The sequence below is a fragment of the Cetorhinus maximus genome, chromosome X (assembly GCF_964194155.1).
Source record: "Cetorhinus maximus chromosome X, sCetMax3.hap1.1, whole genome shotgun sequence".
NCBI lineage: Eukaryota > Metazoa > Chordata > Chondrichthyes > Lamniformes > Cetorhinidae > Cetorhinus > Cetorhinus maximus.
In genome coordinates, this window is record NC_135917.1 from 1,241,827 (window position 1) to 1,260,745 (window position 18,919).

General features: G+C 45.9%; 2 protein-coding genes across 2 annotated transcripts in view; one reads left to right on the forward strand and one right to left on the reverse strand.

The window, feature by feature from the left end:
• Nucleotides 1-12,562, reverse strand: part of LOC144672627 (E3 ubiquitin-protein ligase MARCHF9-like) — a 47,621-nt gene extending 35,059 nt beyond the window's left edge. Inside the window, exon 1 of the mRNA XM_078534468.1 lies at nucleotides 11,831-12,562. Within this exon, the coding sequence (XP_078390594.1) occupies nucleotides 11,831-12,181 (351 nt within the window). The 5' untranslated portion in view covers nucleotides 12,182-12,562. The remainder of the gene's footprint in view (nucleotides 1-11,830) is intronic.
• Nucleotides 1-18,919, forward strand: part of cdk4 (cyclin dependent kinase 4) — a 162,513-nt gene that overhangs the window by 74,785 nt on the left and 68,809 nt on the right. The gene's annotated exons all lie outside the window — the stretch shown is intronic.

Genomic DNA, 18,919 nt, shown 5'->3' on the forward strand with positions numbered 1-18,919 from the left:
TACCTCCCCCCACCCCTCCCTCCTACTACCTCCCCCACCCCTCCCTCCTACTACCTCCCCCCACCCCTCCCTCCTACTGCCTCCCCCCCACCCCTCCCTCCTACTGCCTCCCCCCCACCCCTCCCTCCTACTACCTCCCCCCCACCCCTCCCTCCTACTACCTCCCCCACACCCCTCCCTCCTACTACCTCCCCCACACCCCTCCCTCCATCCAACCTCTCCCCAAACCCCATCCCTCCCTCCAGCCACCCCCCCCACCCTCCCACTATCCCTCAGCCCACACCCCTCCCTCTAACCATCCTCTCATCCCTCCCTCCAACCACTCCCCCCACCCCCTAACTGCCACTCCGTCCAACCTCATCCCACCATCCCGCCCCTCTGTCCAACCTCCATCCTGCCCCTCCGTCCAACCTCCATCCTGCCCCTCCGTCCAACCTCCATCCTGCCCCTCCATCCAACCTCCATCCCGCCCCTCTGTCCAACCTCCATCCCGCCCCTCCCTCCACCATCCCTCCCTCCCTCCACCATCCCGCCCCTCCCTCCACCATCCCGCCCCTCCCTCCACCATCCCGCCCCTCCCTCCACCATCCCCCCTCTCCCTCCACCATCCCCCCTCTCCCTCCACCATCCCCCCTCCATCCCACCCCGCCATCCCCCCTCCATCCCGCCCCCACCATCCCACCCCTCCTTCCAACATCCCCCCACCCCAGACCCCTTGTTCCAACCTCCCCCCACCCCCTCTCTCCAACCTATCCCCACTCCCACCCCTCCCTCCAGTCTCTCCCCACTCCCACCCCTCCCTTCAACCTCCCCCCATCACCCCTCCCTCCAACCAACCCCCCCATCCCTCCCTCCAACCACTCCCTCTGCCCAAATCGCTCCAACCTCCCCCCACCCCCTCCTCCAACCTATCCCCCCGCCTTCCCTACAACCTCGGCCCCACCCTCCTACTTCTCCGTCTAATCTCTCCTCCACCCCTCCTCCCAACCTCGCCCCCACTCCTCCCACCAGCCTCGCACCCCCCCACCCCTCCCTCCAACCTCTCCCCCAAACCCCTCCCTCCCCCAACCTATCCCCACCCCTCCCACCAGCCTCTCCCCCACCCTCCCCCCAAACCCAACACCCCTCCTTCCCCCAACCCCCACACCCCTTCTTTCAACCTCTCCCCACCCCCCACCCCTCCCCTCCCTCCAACCACTCTCTCATCCCTCCCTCCAACCTCTCCCCACCCCCTTCCCTGCAACCTCTCCCCCACTGCTCCCTTCAACCTCCCCGCACCATCCAAACTCCCCCCACCCCTCCCTCCCTCCAACCACTCCCCCAACCTTCCTTCAATCTCCCCCAACCAGCACCCAAATGGCCCTAAAGTTGGGATTTCACTTACCATTTTTCAAGCAGGAACACTCTCAGTTGTTGCACTGCTTCTGATCTTTGGCCAGCTTCATGGCTCTCTGGCAGACATTTTTTTAAAACCAGAACCACGAAGCTGCCCAAAGGTTGGAAGCAGCAGTGCAGCAACTCAGTGACACTGACCTGACAGACCCGCTTTCGTATTGAAAATAAATCGGAACTCTCAGGCTGACAGATCCTTTTTTTTTAAAGTCGGTCTTTCAGGTCTGCAGCTCTGGCTGCTCAGGCTGGGGGACAAGAAGAAATTCCGTTAAGAGCAATGAGCCCGCGCTCTGATGTTTGGCGCCATTTGTACACCCTCTCCTGGGCTCTGGATACAGGCAGCACAGTTTTCATGAGATCAAGTTCACAGAAGGTAGAAAGTGGGAGGCCAGCCAGGAGTGTGTTGGAATAGACTAACTGTGGAGGGAACAAAAACTTGGATGATTTTCATCAGCAAATAAGCTGAGGCTTACCCAGTCTGGCCTGTCCTACATGTGACTCCAGACCCATGGCAATGTAGTTGACTCTTAACTGCCCTCTGAAATGGCCCAGCAAGACATTTGGTTCAAGGTCAATAAGCGATGGGCAACAAATGCTGGCCTTGCCAGCGGCGTCTACATCCCATGAAAGAATAAAGAAACAGGCAACGGAAAACGTTGAAGGGGGTAGGGGGGACAAAAGTCATATTGGACTCAGAAACATCAGGTCTCTGTCCCATGAAACAGCCCAGGTGAATTCCCACATGGGCCTGGAGCATCTGTGCCATAGAAAGCCCATGACCACAAAGAGGCAGGGTGGACAAGATGGTCTTCCCACACTGGACTTCCTGCTGTTCCCATCTCTCTGACGCCAAGTGACCTGGCATTGGCAAGTCACCACCATCCAGGTGTCTGGATTGGTGAAAGTTAGGCCTACAGAGGCCTCCTGGATTGGGTAACAGACAAGACAATCCTAGAAGCTCAATTTATAGACTCCCTGGCCTGGAAACAAGGCTCAGCAAAGACCTTTGAAGCTTTGAAGCCTTCAGCACCCTTTTCTCCCCCTCGCCTTTCACACCAACCTCCACATCCCTCAGTGGGAACCCAAATTTTACCCAAACTGTAGGGTTGCCAACCCTCCAGGATTAGCCTGGAGTCTGCAGGAATTGAAAATCAATCTCCAGGACACAGCTCTGTGCAATCCTGGAGAAATAACAAAGGAACATTTTTTTAAAATTGGGCTTTTTTGGTCATTTTCTTTGAACATTTCTCTTTACCATACATAAAAATATTGAAAATGGGAAAACAGGGCTGTTTGGCTGACAGTCAAACATCATCCAATTGGATAATATGTCTTTTTGCTTTCCAAGTGGCATAGGAAGGCATGGATGGGTGTGTTGGCTGACTAATGGCTGGAGTGTGGGGCAAGTCATGTGATGAAACCTCCAGGAATACACTTAATCACAGTTGGCAACCCTACCAGAGTGGTGCAGACAGCCAATGTAAAATTGTCAGATCCTACCCACTCCCCACCCCTGCCCAATTCTGACCCCAGATACTCCAAGCCCTCAAAAAGACACTCAAGTGAGAGGAAACTGCCACTGATGAGGCAAGCGGCCTTATATTGGATCAGACCACACAGACAAGCTGCCCCTGGGACCACGGGCAGCTCACATAAATTATTACAATCAGTCCTGAGGCTGTTACACAGGAACAGGAGGAGGCCATTCAGCAACCCTTGTCAAGCATTGGATCTCCTGGTTCAGGAGCGTGCTCGAAATCTGCCATCAGTTCTACACCCCAATCTGGTCTTGATCGATGCTGACAGAAAGATGAATATTGGCCATGACACCAGGAGAATGACTCGCTCCTCTTTGAAATAGTGCCACTGGATATTTTCTGTCCACCTAAGAGAACAGATGGAGGCCTCAGTTTAACATCTCATCCAAAAAACAATAGTTGAACTTCCCTCAGCAAATGTTTGATCGCATTTCAAACTGCTAGCAATCGCAATCACTGGTAAATTGTCTGTAATTATACACCAAGAGGGATAACAGACAATTCCTTTTGATTTTCTGATGATTACTGGTGGTATCTGGGAAAAATTCAATCCTTTCTTAATTCAGTCATTTTATGAATTTTCACCTACGTAACTGTATTTTCATTAATTCATTTGTTAGGTGCAATTAAACCATTCTTAAAGACTGCACAAATATAGGTGAGTTGTGTGTTCGGCTTGTGTTAGTCAAAAGCAGGTTCGAAAAGAAAAGACTCAACTTGGATGACGATGGCTTACACAAGAACAGGAGGAGGCCATTCAGCCCCTCCTTGAGCCTCTTATACAGGAAGAGGAGGCCATTCAGCCCCTCCATGAGTCTGTTACACAAGAGGAGGCCAGTCAGCCCCCTCCTCGAGCCTGTTACACAGGAAGAGGAGGAGGCTATTCAGCACTCCCCCTTGAGCCTGTTACACAAGAACAGGAGGAGGCCATTCAGCCCCTCAAGCCTACTCCACCAGGTTCATCAAATTGTGGCTGACATATATTTTAGTCCCATTTTGGTTTAATATCCTCGCTTAACAAAGTCTACTGCTCACAGTTTTGAAATTTTCAACCAATCTCCAGATTTTTTTGGTGGGGATGGTGGGGGAAAAGTGTTCCAGGTTTCCATTCCCCTTTGTGTTAAGAAGCACTTCCTGACATCACCCCAAAGCCATTTAAGGTTATGTTCCTTAAATCTTTGTGGAAGATTTAGTTATCAACACACTCATTTGCACCCCCCAACCAACCAGCCAATCCACATACTCACCCAACAGGCACCCGTTTTGAATTATAAAGGTTCTGCTGGTAAGGGAGAGATGAAACTGGGCCAAATGGCCTTTGGGAAGGAAATCTGCTACCCTTACCTGGTCTGACCTACACGTGACTCCCGACCCACAGCAATGTGGTTGACTCTTAAAAATGCCCTCTGAACAAGGGCAATTAGGGATGGGCAATAAATGCTGGCCTAGCCAATGACGCCCACATCCCATGAATGAATAAAAAAAAGCCTATTTCTGTGCTATAATTTCTATGTAATTCTAAAAACATAGCAATATAACCCTTGCTGCCTGAAGTACAGGCTATAATCTATTCTGACAGTCCATGGACTTCACCCGCCCATTCTGGTTCGTGACGCCTGTTTCTTGCTTGCTTCGAAGCCATTGTTGAAGGTCTAACTGCCAGATACAAAGTTACACATGACTTTAAATCTGGCAACGTCTTGATTTTAAAATTCTCCATGGTACTCACCCTCCCTATCTCTCTCAGCTCCTCCAGTTCTACTGCACTCCAAAATATGTGTTCCTCCAATTCCGGCCTCTTGGCCATCCTGGATTTTAATCGCTGCACCATTGGTGACCCCAAGCACTGGAATTCCTCCCTAAACCTCTCTACCTCTAACTCTATGTTTGAGACGTTCCTTAAAACCTTATTCTTTGACCAAGCTTTTGATTACCTGTCCCAACATTCTGGGGGTTAACATTGACCAGAAACTGAACTGGACCTGCCATATAAATACTGTGGCTACAAGAGCAGGTCAGAGGCTAGGAATCCTGCAGAGAGTAACTCACCTCCTGACTCCCCAAAACCTGTCCAACATCTACAAGGCACAAGTCAGGAATGTGATGGAATACTCCCCAATTGCCTGGATGAGTGCAGCTCCAACAACACTCAAGAAGCTCGACACCATCCAGGACAAAGCAGCCCACTTGATTGGCAGCCCATCCACAAACATTCACTCCCTCCACGACCAACGCATAGTAGCAGCAGTGTGTGTACCATCTAAAAGATGCTCTGCAGGAACTCACCAAGGCTCCTTAGACAGCATCTCCCAAACCCACAACCATCTAGTAGGACAAGGGCAGCAGACACATGGGAATACCACCACCCTCCAAGACACTCACCATCCTGACTTGGAAATATATCGGCTGTTCCTTCACTGTCGCTGGGTCAAAATCCTGGAACTCCCTCCCTAACAGCACTGTGGGTGTACCTACACCACATGGATTGCAGCAGTTCAAGAAGGCAGCTCACCACTACCTTCTCAAGGGGCAACTAGGGATGGGCAATAAATGCTGGCCCAGCCAGCGACGCCCACATCCCTAAATGAATAAAAAAAACCTCACGTGACTGTCAAATTCTGTTCACTAATGCTCCTGTGAAGCATCTTGGTAAAGGTACTGCAAGAATGCAAGTTGTTGTTGTGAAAAACACATGCATTTGAAAGCTTTTGCACGGGTGCAGTCGAGTTTGTCCAGCATTGTGAAACTGACCCCCTACCCAATATGCAACAGTCAGTTCCACAGCACAGAAACCCCTTGGGCAATATTCCAATCCCATTCCTTTAAGCAGTTCAGTAACATAAATACAGCATTCAAGGCAGCTTAACTCTCACCCACCACCCCCGCGCTTTGACAAGGAATGCAAAAGCATCTTATCATTTGGAGCCGATTCCTTTCTCGTCTGTGTTTTAGGAACAGCTGCACCGCTAACTGGAGATAAGAAAAAGCCAATAGAGCCAGAAGAATCGACAGGGAAAAGAAAACGAGGGGAAAAGGTAGAAAATACGAAAGGGGACTAAAAAAGCTGAAAAAAGGGATTAGAAGAGATGTATGTAGAACAATAAAAAAAAGCCAACTAGTGTATTTAGAAAGCATGAAGGAAGGTACAATTTACACAGCCAACTTTACATTATATAAAACTCACAAATTTACATGTGCGCGCAACAACTATTATACAGTTTACATAACATTTATAGCATTGTCATTCATAGCATTGTCACTAACCAATCTCCAGCTTTTGGCATTTCTGTTAAAAGACAAGCGGCAGAATGAGTGACACTGTTATGTCTACAAATTGCAGTCATCATTTCACTTTCTGCCCTCTCCTCCACTTGCTAAAAGCATTGGCATGTCAGAGATATTTTCACCACTGCCTTCTGGTACCTCACCCTGTAGCCATTTTGCCTGTATGAGCCTCAAGAGAGCGGGAAAAACTTTCAACTTGGGCAGGGACATAAAGCGGGTGGTTGTGGACCAAGTGGCCGTTACGAACACAACCCAATTCTGTCTATTGCTTTCAATCAAAAATAACATCAGTCGCAGGGAGAGGATAACTGGTGGCCAATCCACTACCACCTGTTTTCCACCCCTTCCAAAGTTGAAAGCTTTACCCCACATCACAGAATCTTAATGGCACAGGAGATGGCCATTCGACCCATTTTGTCTGCACCGGCTCTCCAAATGAGCATTATGACCTAGTGCCATTGCCCTGCCTTTTCCCCCATGCCCCTGCACATTGTTTCTATTCAAATAATCATCCAATGCCCTCTTGAATGCCTCGATTGAACCTGCCTCCACCACACCTCCAGGCAGTGCAGTCCAGACCCAAACCACTCGCTGTGTGAAAAAGTTTTTTCTCACATCACATTTACTTCTTTTGCAAATCACTTTAAATCTGTGCCCTCTCGTTCTTGATCCTTTTACAAGCGGGAATAGTTTCTCCTGATCTACTCTGTCCAGCCCCCTCATGATTTTGAAAACTTCTATCAAGTCTCCTCTCAGCCTTCTCCTCTCCAAGGAAAACAGACCCAACTTCTCCAATCTATCCTCATAGCTGAAGTTTCTCATCCCTGGAACCATTCTTGTAAACCTCTTCTGTACTCTCTCCAATCCTTCCTATAATATGGTGCCCAGAACTGTACACAATATTCCAGCTGAGGTCTAACGAGGGTCTTATATAAATTCAGTGTAACCTCCCTGCTCTTGTACTCTATGCCCTATTAATAGAGTCCAGGATACTATATGCTTTATTAACTGCTCTCTCCACCTGTCCTGCCACCTTCAATGATCTATGTACATATGCCCTGGGCTATTTGACTGTAGATGGCATCACAAACAAGCCTGATTTTTGTCTTCACCCAACACAAACACATACATACACGATTTTCACATTTGAGTCAGAAAGTTGAGAGTACAAGTCCCACTCCAGAGACTAGAGCACAAAAATTTAGACTGACACTCCAATACAGTCTTGAAGGAGTGCTGCACCTTCAGATGTGTTGTCTTTCAGATGAGACATTAAACTGAGGCCCTTTCTGTTGTCCGGTGGTTGTAAAAGATCCTTTGGCACTATTCAAAGAGGAGCATGGACATTCTCCCTTGTGCCCTGGCCAATATTTACCCCACAAACAACACAACTAAAACATTTATCTCATTGCTATTTGTGTACCCAAATTGGCTGCTGAGGTTTTTACACTAAAACAGTGACTATACTTTGAAAGCTATACTTAGCTGTCACACACTTTGGGATGTCCTGAGGTCATGAAAGGCACCACATAAATGCAAGTTCTTACTTTCTTTCAACAAGGCACCGTGTGTCCTGGTTTGGCTGGATTTGGAATCAGATTGCGTCTCTATCAGCCAGCACCGGCAATCAGGGAAGGATAAATACAAAAAATCTGTATAGAAGAGGCTTTCCAATTCTACAAGAGGTTGAAGTCCTAGACTTAGGAGACACAGAGTGCCAACTGGCCTGTCCTGGTGTTTATGCTCCACAAGCTTCTTCCCAACCCTACTTCATCTGGCCCCATCAGCATAACCTTCCATTCCTTTCTCCAAATGCACTTATCTAGCTTTCCCTCAACAGACTTAGAAAAATCAACCCCAATTCCCTTTTGTAAACTCTTTTAGAAGTATCTGATCATGATGATCAGATGGTGTAAGCAATTTACACAAATCTCTTTCACTCTGGAATTTGTGTTTTAAAACCAGCCCAGACTGATGAGATGAAAATCCCCTCTGCCTGCTATCTGCAGGTCCTATGTAAGAGCCTTTTGTGTAGTTTCTGTTCCGTTCCTGTGGGGCATGGGCTTAAAGCACAAAATTAATGTGACACTCACTGGCAAACACTCAGGGGCCACAAAATGGCTGGTGTGAAGCATGGAATTATTGCCCTGGCTCAGTAGGGTTTCCAACACGAACAACACCCAATGTGGCAGTGTAAAATTCACTAAAACTTATTTAAAATGACAGTCCTGCCCTCAATTATCAAAAGAGGAAAGAGAACACTGCTTTATGGTGTGGGGAACACAAAACCAGCAGGATCTTCAATCAGTTGTGTGCAGATAAAACTGTTGCAAACAACCATGCTATACAATACAGTGCAACTGTGGGATATAAAGTGGGTGGGTCCAGTGGCTTATATTGAGTGTTGCAACTGCTGCCACACTTGTGATCTTAAAAGGAAAGATTTTCAGGGCTATTGGGGGGGTGGGGGACGCAAATGGTGGAGAAAGAAGCAAGCAAGTGGAACAAATTGAATAGCTCTTTCAAAGAGTGGCACAGGCAAGATGGGCCTAATGTCCTCCTCCTGTGCTGTATGATTCTGATAGGTACAGTGCTTTGACCGCAATGTTATTGAAGTTCACTACAAATGGCAAGAAATCAGAAGCAAACGTCTCTAAACCCTGAAAATAATATATACTCTTGTTCTCAGCCAAGACAATTTAATCGAAAGAGGTGCATTCATTTTCTAGCTATCCAACATAGCTAAAGTTAGACATATATGGCATTTGTCTACAAACCCAAGACTGGTCTATTTCAGATCCATTAGAAAAGAACCTAATATTGTCCTAATTTGGATTTCAGTTACTCCTCCACCCCACCTTCCTATAAAATGGTGGAACATATAGGGTAAAATACATTTCGGTGCTCCACCATTGGCTTCTGTAAAAAAAGACTTGCATTTCTATAGCACCTTTTACAACTTCAGGACATCCCAAGGCACTTTACAGCCAATGAAGTACTTTCAAAGTGTAATCACTCCTGCCATGTCGGAAACACAGCAGCTAATTTGGGCACAACAAGCTCCCACAAACAGTAATGTGATTTTTTTTTATTCGTTCAGGGGATGCGGGCGTCACTGGCTGGGCCAGCATTTATTGCCCATCCCTACTTGCCCTTGAGAAGGCGGTGGTGAGCCGCCTTCTTGAACCACTGCAGTCCATATGGTGTAGGTACACCCACAGTGCTGTTAGAGAGGGAGATCCAGGTTTTTGACCCAGCGACAGTGACTAGATAATCGGTTTCTAAATATCGGTTGAGGGATAAATATTGGTTAGGGCACCAAAGAGAACTCCCCTGCACTTCTTTGAAATAGCACCATTGAGATCTTTTACATCTACCCAACGACCTGACAGGGCAGATGGGGGCCATGGTTTAATATCTCATTCGAAAGACGGCACCTCTGATAGTGCAGTAGTCCCTCAAATACTGGGAGTGTCAGTCTGCCTGGATTATTTTATCAAGTCTCTAGACTGGGGTTTAAATCCACAACCTTCTTCTGACTCAGAGGTGACAATAATACCACTGAGCTACAGATGACACTCTATTATACCCCATATGTGCACATGTGGCAGAATAGAGATTATTATGGTCTAAACCCTCCCCCATTTTGCATGAACCATTATCTCACTACAATGCAATCTTCAACCACAAGTCAGAGACACAACACAATACAGGACAAAGAGACACAAAACTCTCACCGGTGCTTCACTACATCCCCTAGTGACAGCATCAGAAATTAATATTTGCCATTGTTGAATTTGCTCTGCTCCATAAAATGAGATTCATCAAAGAAGGTTCCGTTCACTCCAATACTGACTGCAGTTCAGCACGATGGGGGCAGATTTCTCCTGGCCATTTAAAATGCACTTACGATTTCACAAGAAATAGCACACACGGGAAATCTGCCCACCATGTTCACAATGTCACTAAGGCATAGCAACCAAGAGGAAATGTTCCCCTTGCATCAGAAAACCACTGGTTACAGGCGTCGTTAAGCACATTGTAACAACCACAGCTAAAGCGACAGAACATCACTGAACATCTCAGTTCATATCCGTAACCCAAGAGGCAAGTAGCTCACATTCTTGGTCAAATCAGGGGCAATTTTAACCTAATTCACCTGTCAGGAATCTGACGGAATCAGATCACAATGGATAGGGTCAGAAACCCACATCCCACCCAATCCTATGGATTTTCTGCTTGGAAAGTTAGGTTAAAATTTCTCCCTGTGGGATATAAATGGTCAATGTTACAAAGCAGTGATTTTCTCAAATTGTTTACGCAACCTCATAAACAGAGAGCAAAGTTTAGAACCATCGGTCAATTCTCCATATAGCCACATAGCCACCAATTCTCCTTAATAGCACTGTGGAATTTGGGGGGCTGTTTAAATCAGTTTTTCATCTTTTATGTGTTGGTGCTGTGCATGAATCTCATGAGTGATCACTTCCAAACTGAAGGATTTTTAGGATATAAATTGTTGTTAAAAAAAAAATCACCATGGAGAAACAGTCAGTATATTTTACCTAATTTCATCGAACCAAGAGACAAAACTCGTTTTGGAATCAGATTAGGTCTCAATGCAGATTTCGGAAACAAAATCTAATCTTCCTCTTGGGCACACCCAACATCGTCAACTCCCAACAACATTAGGCCTCAGCTATCTCAGCCCCATTTTCCTGCTGGCCTCTTCAACCTTCAGTCAACTTTTCCCCCCCACACACCACCCGACTCCTCCCAAACTCATTTTGATCAGTCCTGTAAATGGACCTCTCCACTCTGACCATGTCAGCTCTGATAAAGGCACCATTAACCTTTCCCCTTCAGATACTGATCGACCTGCTGTGCATGTGCAGCATCTTCTGATTACAAAGCAGTCCCAATGTTCGATTGCTATTACCAGTGATTTCAAGCTACAGCCCTTTTGATATACTCAGCCAAGAAAAGCCATGAAAACTATCTTCTTGTAAATAACAACCTAGGAAGAGGAGGCCATTCAGCCCTTTGTAGCTGCTCCATTCATCGAGATTATGACTGATCTGTATCTTCATTCCATTTACCCACCTTGGTTCCACATCCCTCAATATCCTTACCCAACTGAAATCTATCAATCTCAGTTTTGGCATTTTCAATTGACTCTCGCTCAGCCTTAACATTTTTTTTTTTCTTTGTGGGGTGGGGGGGAGGGGGGTTGGGGAAGAGTGTTCCAGATCGCCACTACCTACCCTTTTTGTGAGTAAGTGCTTCCTGACATCCCCCCTGAACGGCCTGGCTCTAATTTATTCTGAAGTTCCCCCCACCAGAGGAAAAAGGGTAGATGGAAAAAAACTATCAAATCCTTTCATCATTTTAGACACCTCAATTAGATCACCCTTTTTAATCTTCTATACTCGAGGGAATAATATTTCAATACATGTCTATAGTAAATGTGTATTCCCAGAAATGTACAAACCCTGTTATTTCATTATTCCTTTAACAACTCTTAAACCTTCGATGCAAAACCTGATGATGAAAATCGTGCTTCATAGGGGATATGTGAGCAGAATGTACTATCTCAGCATTTATGCTCACTGTACCTGGTCTGGTCCCTGGAAACAGATCCTGCACAAAGGGCTCTCAGTGCTGCTGAGAGACACCGAGTCTATTCCGGTCTGAAGAGGCGCATTCCTCTCCTTCTCCTCCTGTCCCTCTCCAGCTCCGGCACCGTCCGCCCCGTAACAATCCTCGTCGGTCCGGGACGAGCAATTGGGGAACGGAGGCCAACCGCATCCCGATCCGGCCAGCCGCCCTCCTCCTCCTCCTACCTCTCTCTCCCTCCTCTGGCCCGTCTCTAAATCCTGCTCGCTCCTTTGCATCGCGAAAGATCTCATCAAAACCAGCACTTTTAGGTCATTGAAAACCATGCGGATGTGATACTTAAACATCATTTACATCTGGTGTTTGCACTAAATCGTATGCAAAACAAAAAAAAATAGAAGAATTAAGAGTCGATTATTGGTCGCTGCTAAAAATATGCGTTTAAAAATCCTAGGGGCAGCAAAATTCCTCGATTGGGCGTAAAATTGGTGCTGCGGAAGAAATCGCCGGTGCCATTGTAGCAGCGCATCCCATTGTCCACGGCTTATCCGGAGGAGAGGGAGCTGATCGCTTCTCCCGAGCCGCTCTCTTCCATCCCGCTCCTCCCCGGCACCAGGCGCCGCCCGCCGGCCTCTTTCATCTTTTCTCGCCACATTCTCCAACCCGCGCACGTCTAAACCCGACGTGTGTGCGTTTCAAACCAGCCGGAGCCCTGCCTTCATCTCCCGGGCGATGCGACTCTCCATCAAACACAAAAAAAAAAGCACACACCCAACTTCCTCACTCTTCCTCCTCCCAGCACATACAACACCGAGTACCTCCGACTCAGTCCCTGCCCCGCACACTTTAAATCGCCCAGCTGAACACGTCTTCCATCCAATATTATATTTTCAATGAAATATTTATTGGCATTTTATTCCCCCTCCTCCCTTATGCTATTGAAACTTAGCGGCTGCACGTTGTCGTCGCCCACGTGTGAATTTCCCGCGGAATCTGAACCAGCCCCTTGTCAGTTTCAATGGATATAATTGGACAACGGTTCCCGGGAGTAATTGATTTGCTCCCACTCCCTTTCTATTTTCCAGGTTGACGTTTCTTTTTGACGACAATATTAGATTTTACCTGCAACATACCCAAAAACGACAACTTTCCTTAAAACTTACCTCTTTGACTTAAACTTTTTGGTCACCTGCCCTAATACCTCCTTAAGTAAATTTTGTTTCATAAAACATCTTGGACGTTTTGCTCTGATAAAGGCGCTATTAAAAGCAAGTTGTTGTTGAAAAGGCCAACTGGTCCATCCAGCCTGTCCCATCCAGATATGGTGCAACCTCCAGGTACCATCAACTCCACAAGATCTATGCAGAGTATAATCAACAATGCACCCAATCCCATCAGTTTCCCAATGGGCAGAATAGGTTAAAATCACCTTCTATTAAGTCAGCACCTCCAGGAGAGAGAAAGTTACAGCAAAAAAAAAAGGATTTCCAAAGCTGATGGATGAAGATTGACAGGTTCTGACTAGCAGTGTGTACTATGATGCCTAAAGTGACTCGGGAGCCTTCCTACATAAGCCAACTCCATTAACTAAACCGTCACAGCCAGCAGCTAATCTCAGTGCAGCACAACTTTGCTATTTAACTCACAACACTTTTGAAGACCTTAAGGTCTAGCCCAGTATTGATGCATTTAAGGGGAAGCTCGACAAGCAAATGAGAGAGAAGGGAATAGAAGGTTATGATGGTAGATTTAGATGAGAAAAGATGGGACATTGGTGGAGTGGAGGCTAAACACTGGCAAGAACTCTTGGACCAAATGGCCTGTCTCTGTGCTGTGTATCCTATGTAATTCTATGTCATTACAAAGTAATATTGGTATGCTTGTGTTATCTCTATAGCTGCAATACCAGCAAAATGCAGGGTGAATTTATGAATTTGTACTTCCAGCACAGAGTTTCAGACCAGGAATTTGGGCTGCCACTTCCCACAATGTTCTGTCCACTGAAACAGTCCCTGTGAAGACAATATGACCCCATTGACCAAATAGCAGGTTAACCAGGGTAAATTTCTATCTTTAGCATTCCATACAATGTGGAAACTCCAGTACGCAGCATGCAAGGAGCACTAAATATGGAAAGTTATCTCCTGCTTTATTGAAACAGTTCAATCTCTCTTTGAGCTGTTCTGATTTCTCATCTGTAGTTGGATTCTTACATACTTCACAGGTAATCTTCTTTCATTAACATCTGGCTAACACATTTGCACTGTTACATCATACATCTTAAGAATATTCAGTGTAATTTTGACCTTGAGTGATAGTGTAAAACGAGTGACATTGATTCTGCCACTCGTTATGTATCTCATTGAAGTCAATAGACCTGGAAATTAAAAGATGTGGATAAGGAGAGGCTGCTGGCAGGTCCACACTATTGCCCAAAGTCAAAATGATCTCCATAAGAAATACTTACATTTATATAGTGCCTTTTATGACTTTAGGGCACCCTAAAGTGCTTTACAACCAATGACATATTTTTTGACATGTTGTCACTGTCACATTGTAGGAAATGTAGCAGCCAATTTGCGTAGCAAACTCCCACAAACAACAATGAGATAAATGACCAGGTGATCTGTTTTTAATGATGTTGGCTGAAGTGTTGTGTAGTCTGAAAGACATCAGCTCCAACAATAATTTTGCACTTGTCAGAGGGCACCTCAAATGACAGATAATCTGGGCTTTTAGTCTGGCAGAGGAGACTAAATGCAAGCATCAAAGCAATGACTCTTCCTTGGTGACCCAGCAGAATGACATCTTAAAGTCCCATCCTCTGTGCATTTGTAATCAGCACTCTTTCCATTATCGAGCCAACAATTCAAGGCTGCTCAAATTCTCTGCAGCCTAAAGTGAAAGGTATCCATTTTCTGTATAACCATGAGTCAATATGCAGAAAGGAGATCATGTTCAAGGAAGCTACAGTCTCACTAAATCACCTTTGTGTGAGGCATTCTGCAGCCTTTCTCTCTGAGCTACCCACTGTGGCCATCATTATTTGATTTTGTCACCTTGCCTCATTCTTAAGTTAGAATCAAAAGGCCTGAAATTCAGATACCAAGCCATCAGGGCATCTAGCTCCTGAAGATCTTTCCTCAATTGATCCATGGACTTAGTGTCAACAAGTCTCTGATCTAAGGGACATGTGGCAATGTTCCTGGAGCTGCCACTCATTTCAAGATTCTCTGAATTTTAAAGAAACTCTCTTAGAAAGCACAACAAAGGATGGCATTGGATTCTGCTGCTAACCCCACCATCTCCCAAAGATTTTCAGACAGTCTGCATTGCCTTCATGTGGCTCTGATGCTCTGATACTATTCATCTTTTCCTTGGCAGGACTCTTAAGATCAGAGTCTGAATGCTCAACAGTCATCAAGCCTATCTGTATCACCTCATGTTAACCTCTTTCGGCTGGTGAGTACAAATGACAGGATTCATGATGGAGCAGGCCAGTTTCTACTGGCAGGGCAAGTTGTCGAAATTCTGACTTTGGTTCACCCCCTTCTCTCTGTCTCTCTCTTTTGCACTTCTAGCTTCAGTGGAGATGAGAAGAATGAGAAACATAATGAACTTGTTGTTTTCCATGTTTTCCTTGCTGTGAGGCTTGTGGAATGGTCTCCTTGAGGTATGAGCCTGTAAAGAAAGTGGAACCTTTTCTCATCTTTAACCAGTAGCAATTAATCAGCACAAACTACCTATGGGTGAAGGCCCTCCCCATGTCTCCATCCCCTGCAGTATGAATTCCTTCTGTGGCCTGCATTTCTTGGCAATTATCCACAATATTTTCCTGAATGAAGAAAGAATGGTTGTTACTGTTAGTCACAACCTGTTGAATTTGGCAACTATTTGAGAAGATGCATCTACTTCACATAAAATTCAATGGCCATGCATTCACTGCAGGGCGCTGTGTCCATTTACTTGAAGGCTTCCAAGTGAATGACACAATAGATCATTTATTACACAAGCCTTTGAAGACAGTCCCCCACAGTTGTCACAAGGTGGGTACACTGATGCCTTGAAATATGGTTGGTGTCTTGGCGCTGTAACCAATCTGACTATGCTGGCTGTTGATCACTCTTGCATATGTACTTTGATGTAATACCACTGGAAGCAAACTTACTGTGATTGGTTGTTTCCGCAGCAGTCTCTGCAAGCACAAATTCTCTACCAAAGCAAAATATTGCACCTCTATATGTAGATGTGGGTATGTGCATAGCAATGAGTGGGCATAAAACATCTCTTGTTCAACTGGCCTGTTGACATCCCTCTACAAAATTCAGGTTCCCACTGGGGCATAGCAAATAGGAAAAAATATATCCAATGAGCAGGCATCCTTGTGATTTATATTTAACACATTCTGTATCTGCCCTTGGAGTGTTTGATCCAGACATCAGGTACAAAAAAGGAAAAGTCAGGAGTGTCACCCTCATCCTGATCAGAATACAATTTCACCAGAAATATCTAAGAAAAATGTCTTTGAGTTCTAGACAAAAGACACTTGGCACTGTCAAAGGGCTAAATGAAATTGTGTCCCAAGCATTTTTGGAAAAACTCAGTAGAGCAGCCATTTCCACACCGGCCTCCTGTGCAGCTGCTGTGATGAGGTTACCCATTTTGTGCCAAATTATGGGCAACCCTGTTCTGTGAACTCAGACCTCTTGGGACCTGGGCTGCGAATGAGGCTGTCTGGTTCCATTTCACTTAGGACCTCAGTGAGCTGATGGGGAGAGACTTTTATCCTCTCTGTCAAAAGTGACTGGATCTCACATCCCAGAGGTGTAAGAGCAGTGTTTTAGCTCATTGCACCATGACAGCAACATCCTGAAAGATCGCCTAATTCCCGAATTATAATTACATGGGGGCAAGGATTCCACTTCTGAGGTCCCAGGATATATTTTCAAATTGTGCACTCCCAGCCTGTAATAAGGGGCCGCAAACCAAGGGCTGATACTCAAAGCTTAAAAAGGAGGTTGAAAAGTATGTTTTCACACAAAGGATTACCAGAGTATATCATGATTAATGTTGTTGAAGCCAAATCTGTCACAGCATTTAAGCAAGAATTGAAGAAACCCTTGAGAAAGAGCAAAGTATTAAAAAATACAGGCAAAGAGCAGGGAATGGGATTGGCATAGATAGTTGTGATGGGCCAATTGGCTTCCTTCCGTGCTGAATGATCTACAATCCAAGGATCCCACAGTACTATGTGGAGAAGAGTCATTCTCCCGGAGTCCTGGCCAAGCTTCCTCCCTCAGCCAACATCCCCAAAAGGTAGATTGATTGCTCATTCATCTCATTGCTGACTGCCACATCTGCCTAAAAAAAGCAGCCGCTGCACTTCAAAATAATTCATTGTATGTGAATCACGTTGCCACATTTCTGAGAGACGTGATGAGATCCTATGTAATTGCCACTTTCTTTTTCCCTATGACTAAATCAAAAAACAGCCTGCTTGATTGGCACCCCACTCACTATCTTAAACATTCACTTCCTCCACTAATGACGCACAGTGGCAGCAGTGTGTACCATTTACAATATGCCCTGTCTACAGCAACTCACAAAGTCTCCTTTGACAGCACCTTCCAAACCCACAACCTCTACAGCCTTGAAGGACAAGGACAGCAGATGCATGGGAACACCACCACCTGCATGTTCCCCTCCCCAATTCACACCTCATCCTGACTTGGAACTGTACCACTGTTCCTTCACTGGATCAAAATCCTGGAATTCCCTCCCTAATAGCACTGTGGGTGTACCTACACCACATAGACTGCAGCAATTCAAGAAAGCAATTCATCACACCCTTCCCAAAGGCAATTAGGAATGGGCAATAAATACTGGCCTTGCCAGCAACTCTCGCATTCCATGAATGAATGAAAAAAAATCCAGAAAAACAACATAGGTTGGAGGAGCAGAGGATACCTGTTGGTACATGGGACTGCCGAAGAACTAAGATGTGGCATGGAGCTAGGTCATTGAGGGCGGGGGGTGAAGATTTTAAAGTTGATATGCTGGAGGACAGGGAACCAATGAAGGTTGGCAAGGAAAGGGGGAAATGAGTGTGCGATACCCATCGCCATGTGACTGGCCCATCATTGGGCTGGTAATGATGCAAAGCTCTTCTAGTTCACCTCCTCCTCCAAAAAGTTTTTGCCAAACAAATTCTCTCCTTTAAAGCTGGAGGCTTTCTGAGTAGGCCCTTTTAATTCCAGCAGGTACCTCAAAGCACTGGAGAAGTACCACGAGTAGTGCCTCCACAAGATCTTTCAAATCCAGTGGAAAGACAGTCCAATAGCAGTGTCCTCTCCCAAGTCAGCTTGACCAGCATTGAGGCACTAATCATTCAAACCCAGCTCCGCTGGGCAGGACACGTTGTTCATATGCCTGACACCAGAATTCTGAATCAACTCCTCTACTCGGAACTCCCAGGAGGACAGAGGAAACATATTAGGGATGCCCTCAAAGCATCCCTGAAGAGGTCAAATGTACCTGCTGTCTCATGGGAGACCCTGGCTTGTGACCAACCAAAATGGAGAAGGCTTATCCAGGAAGGCAGCAAACAGATTGAGAGACTTTGTCAGGAACACAGAGAGGAAAAGTCGAAGCATCAGAGGGAGCGCACAAATCTCCAAACAACCCATCTACCCAGCCCTCTAAGCACCACTTGCCCCATATGTGGCAGAGTCCACAGATCACGCATTGGATTTATCAGCCATTTCAGAACCCATCGAACCAGAGTGGAAGCAAGTCATCCTTGATCCCGAGGGACTGCCTGAAAAGAAGAAGATTGTGCACACTGTGCAGAAAAGCAGATGAAAATCACCTGCGACTGAAGCACAATTACAGTAATTAGTTATAAAATGTTATTTGTTGCTTCTGTACATTTATTTTAAGCTCTATGAATGAAGTGGTAATAAATGCACTGGAGTCTAGACACAGCACCTCTGCTGTGAATAATGTGCCTAATGTACTGCCCAGCTGTCCCAAAGTATGTGGGTGGAAATGTATTGCTCTGTAGATTACTTTTAAAGCATTTAAAGTAG